The 13286-nt window shown below is 43.4% G+C and overlaps 2 protein-coding genes across 2 annotated transcripts; one reads left to right on the forward strand and one right to left on the reverse strand.

Moving 5' to 3' along the window:
• The first annotated feature begins 962 nt into the window (after window positions 1-962).
• Window positions 963-5926, forward strand: LOC120057594 (zinc finger protein ZIC 3-like). Its single transcript, XM_039006167.1, has 4 exons — window positions 963-1941; window positions 2171-2334; window positions 3051-3235; window positions 5890-5926. Exons 1-4 carry the CDS (start codon window positions 963-965, stop codon window positions 5924-5926), a joined length of 1365 nt encoding a protein of 454 aa, XP_038862095.1.
• A 1374-nt stretch (window positions 5927-7300) lies between these two features.
• On the reverse strand, window positions 7301-12758 carry LOC120057595 (pinopsin-like). The gene is made up of 4 exons (XM_039006168.1): window positions 12380-12758; window positions 11266-11594; window positions 7666-7899; window positions 7301-7534 (listed from the first exon to the last, which is right to left on the reverse strand). The coding sequence occupies exons 1-4, from the start codon at window positions 12756-12758 to the stop codon at window positions 7301-7303; spliced, it is 1176 nt and encodes a 391-aa protein (XP_038862096.1).
• Window positions 12759-13286: the final 528 nt, after the last annotated feature.

Genomic DNA, 13286 nt, shown 5'->3' on the forward strand with positions numbered 1-13286 from the left:
CAGCCTGATCAACTCTTTGCGTCATACCAGATACTGACTGTTTTTTTGAATCAAACCCTTACTGTTTTTTAAAGGTATTTGTGACCAACAGATGCATATCTTTATTCCCAGTCATGTCAAACCCATAGATTAGAGCCTAATGAATTTATTTCAATTGACTGGTTTCCTTATATGAACTGTTACTCAGTCAAATCTTTGAAATTGTTGCATGTTGCGTTTATATTTTGGTTCAATGTAATCATTTTGCAACCTGCACAAATGTAATTTTTATTTGGAGGCATTTTCATGGGCATGGGCTTTAAAGACCTGTTCGGTAACACGTGAGAAGTTTACGGTGTAAATACTACAGTGCGGGTTTGGTTGAATTACCCAATACTGAAATTCCAAACATTGCCGATCTAAAGCAGCAGCAGCAGCATCATTGCAGGTAGTGATGGTAATTAGTGTCGAGCGTATAGCAATGACGCGAAGCAGAGTCATGGAAGACATGGGAATAAAGGTACACTTTTTGATAGACAAGAAATAGGACAGCTTGACGGGTTTGGTGTTACTACGGACGCTTTGGAGGACATGCAGGCTACCAGTTTGCAATGAGGAAATAGCTTGTCAATTCATTCACTGTGTGAAAAATCACGTGCCAAGAGGTTATCTTGGATGTCATTGGTTACTGTATGGGTGCTGCTGTTGTCGTATTTGGGTGGAGTGATTGACTTGATTCGACCAAATACATTTAGGCTACTATAGCCTACGTAATCGAAAGTGTTAGGAGTTTGACCCCCTCTCACTTTGTGCCCTCTGAAAACCTTGATTTCAAGCGATTTTGTGGGTTGGCCAACATTTAACAGAATGGAAGCATACATACGATTTTCGCGCAGTATGGCCATGTTGGAGACCATTTGGCTGTTATGAGGCTGTAAAAGGTTTCCGTATTGCTTTATTTGTTTTCCATCTTCTGCGCTTCAATGACCAAGCTAGTTAACGGTGGTGCGCAATTCTCCGCGCTTGGTGTCGGGGGCGTTGGAATACCAAGACAACATGAACCGGGGGACAACGACCTTCGGTTAGGGATCAGCCCGTATGGAGAGACCTCTCACTTCGCAGCCTTCAATCTCATTGCCGCGTGTCAAGACATTGCCCCCGCACAGAAGTCCCAGTTTGTTCCCCAAGTCTCTGGATACGCAGCTGCGCTAGGAAGCCACTACGGAGGCCACATCGGTTCACATGGATACAGAGCTATCGATTCCAGGAATTTTACGTTTACCTATCGCACTCCAGACATTGTCGATTCCGCAGCAAGAGATACTCCGCACGGACTTTTCAGCCGCACCGCTACAGCAAGTGTGCGAATTCCCCCAAGGATCTCTGAAAACCGAGCGCACACTCTATTTTCGTCTATAGGTGAACAGAGCGCATCCCCAAATGGATACATGGCGAATAGCAGGGCGCATTTGGGTACACAGGGAGACATATACGTGGGAGCAGATCCGCATCAACCTGTCTCGGGCCCGCACCCGCATTTCAGTGATACCCAGCGACACTTTGGTCACAATGTGGACATGGGTATGAGAGTGACAACACAGACTGGTCACGGTGCTTTCTTTCGATACATGCGACAGCACTCTAAGCAGGATGTCACTTGTAAATGGATAGATGCGAATCAGACGAATCAACTCCAAAAAACGTGCGGCAAGATGTTTTGCTGTACGTCCGAGCTGGTTACGCACGTCTCCATGGATCACGTCGGCGGTCCAGACCAGAGTCTGCATACTTGCTTTTGGGAGGATTGTCCGAGAGAAGGCAAATCTTTTAAAGCGAAGTATAAACTAGTCAATCACATTCGTGTACACACTGGAGAAAAGCCATTCAATTGTCCCTTTCATGGCTGTGGGAAAATGTTTGCCAGGTCGGAAAATTTGAAAATACATAAGAGGATTCATACGGGTAATGAGCCTGCCATACATGCTATAAAACCAACCGGCCTAACACGCAATATGTAATGTTTTATTTGAACTTGGTTGAAGTTACAATGCTCTTTGTTTAAGACTGCTATGGGTCCAACTTTGGCCAATTACCAGTCAATAGGCCTATCCAACTGCAACTTTGACCTACAACGCATTACAATTTCTGAACTTCTGAACCCTAAAATTAGGCTACATATTTTCTTTGGCAGGTGAGAAGCCCTTCAAATGCGAATTCGAAGGCTGCGACAGGCGGTTCGCAAATAGCAGCGACAGAAAAAAACACACGCACGTTCATACCTCAGACAAGCCATACATCTGCAAGCTGTGCGACAAGGCCTACACTCATCCCAGCTCTCTGAGGAAACACTCGAAGGTAAGCCATTTTTTCTGGAGAATGAATGCAAATGTACCGGTAAATGCCAAAATAAAGGAAACACCAACATAGAGTGTCAATAGGGCGTTAGGCCATCAGGAGACAGAACAGCTTCAATTAACCTTGGCATAGAGTGTCTGGGGGTTGCGACACCATTCTTCCACGATAAATTCCATAATTTTGTGTTTTGTTGATTGTGGTGGAAAACGCTGTCTCAGGCACCGCTCCATAATCTCCCATAAGTGTTCAATTGGGTTAAGATCTGGTGACTGAGACCGCCGTGGCATATGGTTTACATCGTTTTCATGCTCATCAAACCATTGTGACCGCTCCTGTCTTATGGATGGGAGCATTGTCATCCTATGAGGGCTATCCAAAGTAATGGCCTGCCCAGCATTTTTATACATGACCCTAAGCATGATGGGACGTTAATTGCTTAATTAACTCAGGAACCACACCTGTGTGGAAGCAACTGCTTTCAATATACATTTTATCCCTCATTTACTGAAGTGTTTCCGTTATTTTGGCAGTTACCTGTAGGCCTATATGACCTAGAAATCACGTTTCTGCAATATTTCAATGTTTTTTTTAAACACACACAAAACATTACAAACACAACGGAAGGACTACATAGGCATTTTTTTCAATCAATTGGATCAATCAAAAAAATAAAGTTTTAAATGATCAAATGTACAATAAATGTTCTCACTTCGCAGGTTCACAAATCTCAAACCTCGGAGAACTCCCCAACGGGAACTTCTGGATATGAGTCGTCCACGCCACCAGCTCCGTGTAGACCTACATCCTCGACCATCGAAGACTCGACAAAAACATCCATGCTGCTGGTCAAGCGTCATAAGTCAATATTCAAAGAGGATCTCTCAACCAATTTGGTTGAATGGTACGTTTGAAAGGGTTAACTGTCCAAGTGTAAACACTAAAACGTCAATAAAATTAGGAACACAGGCCTATCGGCCTACGTTTGCCAAGTTTTCAACAAAGTTACAGAAAACACAGGGTATAGGCCTATGCATTGCCTTAGTGTTACGCTTTAAAGGCGCCATCATAAAATGTTGTAATTTTGGAGTAATTTCTATTCTGTATCCTCCCTCCCAAATGTTTGGAAAAGTCTTATCCTTGGAATAGACTACACATTGACTGTATAACAGATGAAAATGTGACCCACACAAAGCCTTTAAATGAATAGGCAGGCCTCTATATAAGCCTCTAGGCTACTGACAAATAGACAAATAAATGAATACACGATGAAAGACACAAAAATATACGAAATGAAGAAGCAAAAGCCAAATAGGCCTATAGTATAAAAAGAAAGAAGGAAAGCAGATGACCGAGGAAATGTATTAATAGATAGAGTTGAAGAACAGTATAGGCTCATTTGCATGTTAATAGGCTAGCGCTAGCCTATTTTAGCTCTTTTGTCAGAATCCGTTTTAAGACAGAAAAAGATAGGTCTACTGTGGTCGACATTCCATGTCGCCTTTAGAAAAGAACAACATAAAAATGAATGGCTTCATTTCTCTATCTTAAAATATACCGTTTATAATATCATTTATTTAATTGTATTTTTGTTGGAACGTATTATAATGTTGGTGTATACATTTTACGGATATAAATCAATCAAATACAAATTATATTTCTATCACATTCATAAGAGGCATGCAACTTCAGTCAAAACTTTAATAAGAAATATGTTTATGGGCATTTTATACGATGTTGAGTCTAACTTAGATAAGATCCATTTGTATAGATGTTTAGGCGTTTATTTTTTAGAGTTTGGAGTCGTAACCTACCTTTTGCTAAATGATTCCCAAGATCCAGTATTTGAGGACAATGCTAAAGTTGACAACCCATTACTGCCCACAAGACACAAAATAATCTGAAAGTATTCAGTTGAACATCAAGGGAAAGATTTTAAACAAGCAATTTAAACAATCTGGTATAGGCCTAGTATGTTGTTCAGTTCGTCAAACTAGCATCAGATTCAGACTCAAGTAGGCATCTGTTGTTTTCCCCGCTGGAATTCAAACATTAAATGAAAGCTAAATGTAAACTACCATAGAACAAGGCAAAAGTTTAATAAATATCAGGAACAATAAAATAAATTACATAAATCTGACCTTTAAAAAAAAATGGTGGCCTTTAATTTATGGCTCGTTGATTTGTTGGAAAGGATTCCATCCGTGCAGTGTATCCCAAATGGCCAATAAATTGGTACTACTTTAATTCTCCTTTCCCTGTTTATTTATCATGATGCTGTGCATTGTGTAGATCCATACACTAATCTGCTCTCAATATAGCCTATGAGATATCGTCTGCTTAGAAAATGAAGACATTGTGTTGAAATACCTGGATATCCCTTATCAGATTATTATAATGAATGCCATTTTGACGATGAGCACGGGAGCAGAGAGAACCCATATTTAAATCAATGCACTGCGCCGTTCATGTATTATCTATTGCAAGTGTTTATTTTACTGTTGGCCTTGAACGGGCACACAACCCTTACGCACCTCCTCAACCTACCCTTCATCTCTATTCGTCAAGATCTGCTGGCTTAGCTCGCACTACGTTCTAAGAGGATCAACCGATATAAGCAGTTTCCAAGGGCCCTTTGTCACGCAAGTGTTTGTGTCATCGTTGAGGGGGTCTAGTCGTGTTGATTTCTAAAGGATAGCCTGGCTGTGCCAATGTCAACAGACTTCCTGTCGGTTCTGCGTTTTGGGGGACAACCTCACAAGTATCAAATGTGTACTCAGTAATATCACCGCAATTTCCCAAGCGATTGAGTAATCATGCTTGCCACATATTTGATTTCGATTTTTTTTTTTTTCCAAAATTCCCCCATATCTTCATCTTCCCTGTTCTCCTGCTTCCTCTTCACCATACTCATTGACCTCCACGGCACTGTTCTGAGGAGACTCCTGTCATAGGAGAGGAGCGGTCAGCCATGGTGGTGGTGGTGGTGAAGGTTGTGGTGACAGGCTCGAGCCTGCAGTAATTGCGCCCCTGCTGAGGTGCTGGCCTGTCTTGGATCAGGGCCCAGCAGGAGGGGGGCCCCTGACCCTGCAACCATGGAAACAGCCAGGGGAGGAGGAGGAGGCGAGGGGCCTAACCAGTCACAGACTAAGACCTCCTACTGGCTCTTCTCTCATCTCTCATACTCACTCAACTGAACAAAAATGAATCTTCCACCTCTTTGGAACATTTGGAAGAGGAGAAACTGATGAACAAATATGAAATTCCATCTACAGTTGAGGCTGACGAGGAGGGAAGGGAAGTTAGAGACCTACCATTCACAAAACCATTCATAATCAACGGTTTTGACTATAAAACCGTTCAGATAATTAGTTGATTATCTGGAGACTGGTGAGAAACAGAAAATTAAACTATTTGTTAAACATTATAGGTCCTCATCATTCATCAAAAATGTTGCTCCGCTTTTCTGATTCCAAAGTATTTTTTCCCCCTCTCTGTGTGTGCGTGCATGCATTTGTGTCTACTCCCCTTCATGACTTTTAAACTTATTTTCAACAGTCTCTCCTCTCAGTGCCAGACCAAGCCTCCGGGCTAGTAGGGTACACATCTACCCCTGACCACCTGCTGGGCTCAGAGCACTGGCCCAGTCTATGACTCTCTCCCCCCTCCATCATGGTCCCCTCCCTCTACAGACATTTGCTTTGGTCCCTATTTTTGTCCACTTTCCTATCTTCACATCTGGGTCATTTTGGACAGATAGATGAGCTATTGCTATATTATAAGCCCCCTCGTACAGTAGCTGTATGCAGAAAGAAGAGGAAGAATCAACTTCACAGGACTGCCACATAAAAAGGAGGGCGGATACATCATGAATCACATGGGTTTGAAGTGGGTCATGTCTAGATGGGATTCCAGCTTTTGTCAAATTGATCTTTAGATGTATCTTTTCTTTTTGGCATTTTAGCTAACCCTAACCCTTTCCTAACCTGCCACGTTTATTCTCCTAACCTGCTGCGTAAGTTCTCCTAAACATGCTACGAGAAGTCAATTCTGACAAAAGCTGAAACCCTTCTAGCCATGATCTTAGAAGTGGTTTACCTCTGCTCGTGGCATTCCATTGTGAGGTGTGGTTCATTGAAGTGATAAAAGCCCATTCGGGCTCATAGTGCCATCTAGTGGTGAAAAGGAGATGTAGCGGGCAGCCTTTCAGCAGGGTGACGGTCCAAATAACACTGAATCTTCCTTTACACACGATCTTTGTAAAACATCTTTATTAAACAAGTCACTACATCAATGATAACCCAATGTCAAAGTGTAACAATGTTCATAGATAAAGAAAAGGTTAGGAGCCCCCTATCAGAGCCTCTTAATAATGTGACAACCATCTTGTAAAAGAATGGTGATTCTCAACATGAATACCGGGAGCGTTGTGAATGTTACTGTGTTTGAACATGCGTACACAACAAGGCATCCGGGTTCTAGTTACATGTGAGAGAACCCATGATGAACAATGGGTTGTCATCTCATAATCTACATCGGAAACACTGCCATCAAGTTCTGCAGACACATCAACTCACCGACCGCTTGGTACAAAGATTATATACAGGAGATCTTACATCTGGTGGTATGTGGGGGGCTGGGTTTACTAAAACGCATGAATGTTTTTATCTCTACAGACTCCAACATACGTCAATGTTACAGCAGGCTGCCACCTTGTGGCTGAACAGCACACATTCAACCGCAGGGTGAAGGAAAAGGTTGCTGCGATATAAATGACAGAGCATTTACACATCCAGGTGACAAATAACACCATCTAACGAAAAGATAGATACTTATGTATCTCCAGTTTGCAGCAGAATAGATAACTTCCTCTATCATATCATATTTTGCAGTGTGGGGCACCATGTGTTTTGGCTCATATGAGCAGGGGAGTGGGCTCTTTCTCCACTGCCCAGAATACCTCTGTTCCTCAAGGGGTGTAGTGCACAACCAGGACCAGGTCAGGTTTCTCTCTCTGCTGGCCACATGTCTGAGTCTTCGAGGAGGTCCCACTGCCGTCCAGAGGCTCGCGTGTACCAGGCACCTCTGGGGCTGGAGAGTTGCCATTAGGGCCAACCACTCGGCTGCTGGGCAGGGTGTGGAGGGTGTGGCTGTCTGCTGGCTCTGACCCACAGCTCATGAAGGCCAGGAAGCACCTGTAGAACTGGCACACATGACATCATCAATGCATCCACTGTGTAATAACGGAGTACTGACGTAAAAGGTTTCCCCCATTTCCATATCAAATCACTGAGAAGTAGAACAATGGCCAGTGTCCCGTTGATAAGCCGTTACCTGGTTATTTAAAAGCCCATATATGACAGGGTTGAGAAAGGTGCTACTTTTGGCAAGGATGGAGGGGACAATGCTTGTGGTGGGGCTGACCAGGCCAACCTGGCCGAAGGTGGCCAACAGAGCCACCACCCCGTAGGGCATCCAGCACAGCAGGTAGCAGGACACCATGGAGACAACCATCACCAACACATGGGTCTCCCGCCGCTGTGCAGACGACTGGTTGATTTTGGCTACCTGAGGAGATAACACATTTTATTCAAGTTACTTACAAAACCCTGTACCAAAGCCTCACTACCATCGGGTCATTAACATTCTCAGTGGTCAGGTTTAGGTTATAGTGACAGCAGTGTAAAGGCTGCCTCGTGATTTCAGTATATCAGGGAATGAACACATAAAACACGCTTATTTCATGTTTACGCGGGGAAATCATATAACCATTACACAGACAGTCATAGGGTGTGAGCTTTAACCTAGAAAAACAGGCATAGAAGCTAGAGGTCATGGTTAATAATGGCTAAAAAGTGATGGTCAAATCCCCATGGGATAGACTCGAGTCCTGAAATCGAATGGTTAAATGATAGAAAACAACACTGATTCTGAGATGCGCATCAGTCCCCGTTGTGCAGTAAAACTATATGATCATTGATCTACTCCTTGAAGTCTATACATATTCTGTTTGCCCACTTAAGAAACGATGATGTCATGACCTCTAATGATTTTCTGCACAAGTGTTCCCCATGAAATCCATGAATAATTTGATATGCTGCATGTAACTAATAGTTCTCCCTGCATGGTAAACAATAGGTAATGATGAGAATAGTGGGGTGGAGATAACTTCTTGTTGATGGATGTGGAGCAATATTACCCCCCATCAATTACAATTTAGCAACGCAGATGTAGACTACCCAGTAACTAAAGTTGTCGCGTTTTTCCCCAAATAAGAAAACGTGTCCGAAACAGAGAAATCTGGCTAAAATAAATCTCAACTTGTTTACATGAATGAAAAGTCATCTCTCATCTTAATAGTCGAACCACAACAAATATACGGCACACTGGAGTGGAACAAGCCTTGACACCTGACAAAGGAAATCAAACACAATGGGGGTGTAAATCAACAACCTCGTGTCAATTTCTGCTGTCATTCCAACTTGTCAGCCACCTGCAGCGCAGTCATTATTGAGTCCTACGGACTTGCTGAGAAAGTCAAGCTGTAGTGAAGACTGCCTAATGCATAAAACCACAGTAGGTATACAGTGTATAAGTGTAGCAAAACTGGTGCTCAAAATCATACCCAAGCGGCATGCATTTGTGGCCCAACACCAAGAAAACGTGTTCCTAAATGGCCACAGGGAATATCTATCTGAATGAAAGGAGAGTGAACAAAGACTTATACGTTTATGTTAGGATATAGGACAGGCAATGTGAGTGCTCCTCCGTGCGCTTGGTTTCAGAAGGGCCTTGAGTAATTCTGGTTACCATCAGAATGTACTCTTATGGCAGTCAGTCTTCTACAAAACACTTCTGATGTTGTCTTGTCCATGGTCCCTCTGTGTGACATGTGGAGTAAAAACAAGGAAGCCAGCGGTACCACAGGTTGTCGTCATTAGTGACCAATGATAGACACATTCAATCTGGATTCAAAATAATCCCTGGGGTGATGTCACGTTCCTGACCTGTTTTCCTTTTTCTTGTATTTATTTAGTTGGTCAGGGCGTGAGTTGGGTGGGTTTGTCTATGTTTGATTTTCTATGTTGGGATGTTTGTGTTCGGCCGGGTATGATTCTCAATCAGAGACAGCTGTCAATCGTTGTCCCTGATTGAGAATCATACTTAGGCAGCCTGGGTTTCACGTGTGTTTTGTGGGTGTTTGTTTCCGTGTCTGTTGCACCACACGGTACTGTATCGGTTTATGCACTTCGTTTATTTGTTTTGTAATTCAGTATTCAGTTTCGTTAAAATAAATCATTATGAACACTAACCACTCTGCGTATTGGTCCGATCCGTCTCGCCTCTCCTCGTCCGAGGAGGAAGAATATGACGATAGCAGTAACAGGTGATTCATTCATGAGACCTATACGAGCTCTGGCCACCAAGACGGACGACTTTCAGACAGGTTGCGTCAGCAGCGATCTCAATCAACCTCAGCTCTCCCCGTCTCCCGCCCAACCTTCCGCCACAAGGCGAAGGACACCACCTCAAAAGGCACCGTGTTGTGGATGAGCCATATTTGAGTTAAGGCTGACAGGCTGTTGTAAACCTGACCTCTCTAGGCATATTTTTCCCCCTGGAGGAAAGACAGACGGTGTCATTGCCACAACCGCTTTTACTCATCTTCTATATATTTTCCACAAAAATGTGTGAGTCAAGCATCCTTTATGTTTTCATTTGTTTATGTCCCAAATGTCTCACTATTGCACTAGTGGAAAGGTGGACTAGCAAGCTTGCCTCGCTTTCAGAGTGAGGACTGCAAGCTGGCAGAACTGAGCATTAATGATGTTGGCCACTAGATTTTCACAGCTGTCCCAACATGATAAATGGTTTCATTGGACTGAACGTGTGGTTCAAGGATTTCTTGCTAATATATTTAACTAAGGTCTGCTATACAAACATTGCGACATTTCCACTTCCTGCTTTTTCAATAATTTTCTCTGTCTTTAATATTTCACCATAACATGTGGAATCTATTCATTCTGCTGTGATCACACAGTCCTTAAGATCACACAGTCCTAAAGATCACACAGTCCTAAAGATCACACAGCCCTAAAGAGCACACAGTCCTAAAGATCACACAGTCCTAAAGATCACACAGTCCTAAAGATCACACAGTCCTAAAGAGCACACAGTCCTAAAGAGCACACAGTCCTAAAGAGCACACAGTCCTAAAGATCACACAGCCCTAAAGATCACACAGCCCTAAAGAGCACACAGTCCTAAAGATCACACAGTCCTAGAGATCACACAGTCCTAAAGAGCACACAGTCCTAAAGATCACACAGTCCTAAAGATCACACAGCCCTAAAGATCACACAGTCCTAAAGATCACACAGTCCTAGAGATCACACAGTCCTAAAGATTTAGTAGTTTATCTTTTTTATTTATTAACAAAACACATTAGGAGGTTTGCAAAAAATTCCCTTCAGTGACACATCAGAGACATGATAGGAAATAGAGTGGAAGTGCTGCAATTCAAGGACCGTTTTTTTAAATGTATTTGTGCTGCCTTGATCGTAATCAGTTTTCTACACATGTCAGGCAGCAAGCTGAAGCACTCTGAGCAGTCTTTTGGGAGCGGTCTAGGACAGGGCCCGTGGCAGATTGATGGCTCTCTGGAGAGGGAGATGAAATATGCTTTTTGAGAGACAGATGCTGCCATCAGAGAGAGGTGAAGATGTTTACTCGGGGCAAAGCTATTTGAAAACTCCTTCAGCACACCAACGACGTTGTTTGTGTGACAAACAGTCGAAGAGACATAATCAACCTTGACATGATTGTCATTGTGGCCATTGTCATTTTCACATGCAAGCACGCCCACCATCATCATCAAAATTCTCACCATGATCAATATAATGCGTACAGCGTAAACCAACAACACTGACTCACCCCGCGGATGGCAAAGAGGATCTTCCCATAGCAGAACATCATGAGTAGCAGGGGAAGCAGGAGGCAGAAGATGAAGAGGCAGGTAACATAGGAGATGTTCCTAGAAGAGCGCTGGTGCCACTGCACTGAGCACGTGGTGCCTGGCCCCTCTGGACCGTAGCTGCTCCAGCCAAAGAAAGGTGGCACCGTCCACACCAAGGAGTAGAGCCAGGCGCCCGCGATGGCCAGCCAGGCCTTCTTGTAGTCAGACGGGTCAGCCTTTGTGTAACACAATATCGTGGAGTAGCGCTCGTAGGAGAGGATTGCCAGGGATACTAGAGAAACGATGCCTGCACAGAGAAATGGATGGAGGTAGAATTGTAGCTTTGGTGAGCATAATGCTACATTCAAACGTAAAGGTTATGCAATACACTGTCCAGAATGTCTACATGGAGTACATTACCAATTGGCCATTGCAATGCATGTGGCACACACATTCACATGCTTGAGCATAGAGGAAGTAAATGTTTTCACATTGCAATCCTTAACTCATACCCTTGCACTCTAAAACCTGTCATATAAATTACACTCTGTCTCCAGATGTCAGCATTTTAAGTCCTGAGCAAGCCCAGGTTACTCCACTTGGTGTATGAAAGGCATGCAGGGCGTGCACAGGAGTACAATGTTGATCATTTCCGCTGTGGCAAAAAAAATCCAGTCAGCTAAATATGATGTAGGTATGATTCTAATGGTTAGTTGGTATATTGTTGAGCTATGGACAAAATACAGTGTAAACTTAGACCTACATAACAAAAAAAGACAAACATGTATCAAGAAAGACTGGTTTGACTCGGGAACACTTGACTCAAAATACAGTATGTCTCTTTACCAGTCAAACTGACTGTAGTGTGTCTCGAAGATCAAAACTGTTCGTTGCTTATTTACTGTTATGTTAATTCATCATCCATCACATTCAAGACTACATGTAGCATCTCTCACACAGGGCAGAGAGCATGGCGTGAGGGGACCTGTTGAAACATGAGATGACGTACTTTTCTCCCTCGGATTCCAGTCTCTCTGAAACGTTACCAGTATGAATAGGATAGGAAGCGTATAGATCACCAAGTCAACTCACCGAAAAGCGAGTTGGCGAAACCGTACCATTTGCACCCGTGGGCTCCGATGAGCCATCTGCCATAGAGGCTCGCGGCAAAACTAAAGGGAGTTCCGAAGATACACACCAGCATGTCGCTCACACTGATGTTGAGCAGGATGAGGTTGATGGGTGTCCTCAGCACCTGAAACCGCGCAAAGACGAGAAGGACGAATAAGTTGCTGAGGAATCCCAACAGGAAAATGACACCGAGAAACACGGCTACCACTGTATGCCCTGTCCTGCCGAGTTCGGACTGCTCCCTGGACATGAGAGTGTCGCGGACACTGTCATTAGCGCTGAGGTTCGTCCCGGAGCTGTCCTCGGTGCTAAAATTTAAGTTGCTGCTCTCAACTACCATGGTAGCACTTGCTGAGTTGGTGGCGCTGGACGAGTAATTTCAAGGGGCCGGGGGAGAATTTTTCTGGATCTCCCACTCACACCTTGTCAGTGCAAACATGGGCAATAAATATCAGTCGCCTGCAGATTTCAGTTTCTTCTGCTCTCGCTTGCAGCTCTACAGATGTAGGCTCTTAATTTGATCAGTCTTTTGGTGCTGAGAATGTTCCTGCACAGAAGGAAATGCAAATTGATAGTGTATTCAAGGTTTAAAAATGCTTCTAAAGTTTGTAATATTCACTTTAAAATGTCAGACTTGATTTGCCCTAACGAAAAATGTAACCAGTACAACAAATGTCCATTAGGCCTGATTCTAATACTCATAATTCACATTTCCTGTTGCTTTAGGATTATTTTACTGTTGTAGCAAACTGGCTCAAATTAAAATCATACATCTGTAGCTATACACTTCCAAAAGAGTACCAGGCTATCTATCGACAAAACGGCCCCAGGCGGCTCAACGCCAACTCTTTATTTATCTCACTGTCCC

This window comes from Salvelinus namaycush, chromosome 12 (assembly GCF_016432855.1).
Source record: "Salvelinus namaycush isolate Seneca chromosome 12, SaNama_1.0, whole genome shotgun sequence".
NCBI classification, from domain to species: Eukaryota; Metazoa; Chordata; class Actinopteri; order Salmoniformes; family Salmonidae; genus Salvelinus; species Salvelinus namaycush.

Coding starts and splice junctions, on each gene's coding strand:
- LOC120057594 (XM_039006167.1), top strand. CDS start 963: ATGACCAAGCTAGTTAACGGTGGTGCGCAATTCTCCGCGCTTGGTGTC. Junction 1,942..2,170: donor ACATAAGAGGATTCATACGG/GTAATGAGCCTG, acceptor TTTCTTTGGCAG/GTGAGAAGCCCTTCAAATGC. Junction 3,236..5,889: donor TCAACCAATTTGGTTGAATG/GTACGTTTGAAA, acceptor TATTTTCAACAG/TCTCTCCTCTCAGTGCCAGA.
- LOC120057595 (XM_039006168.1), bottom strand. CDS start 12,758: ATGGTAGTTGAGAGCAGCAACTTAAATTTTAGCACCGAGGACAGCTCC. Junction 11,595..12,379: donor TTTCGCCAACTCGCTTTTCG/GTGAGTTGACTT, acceptor TTCTCTGTGCAG/GCATCGTTTCTCTAGTATCC. Junction 7,535..7,665: donor ATGGGCTTTTAAATAACCAG/GTAACGGCTTAT, acceptor CATGTGTGCCAG/TTCTACAGGTGCTTCCTGGC.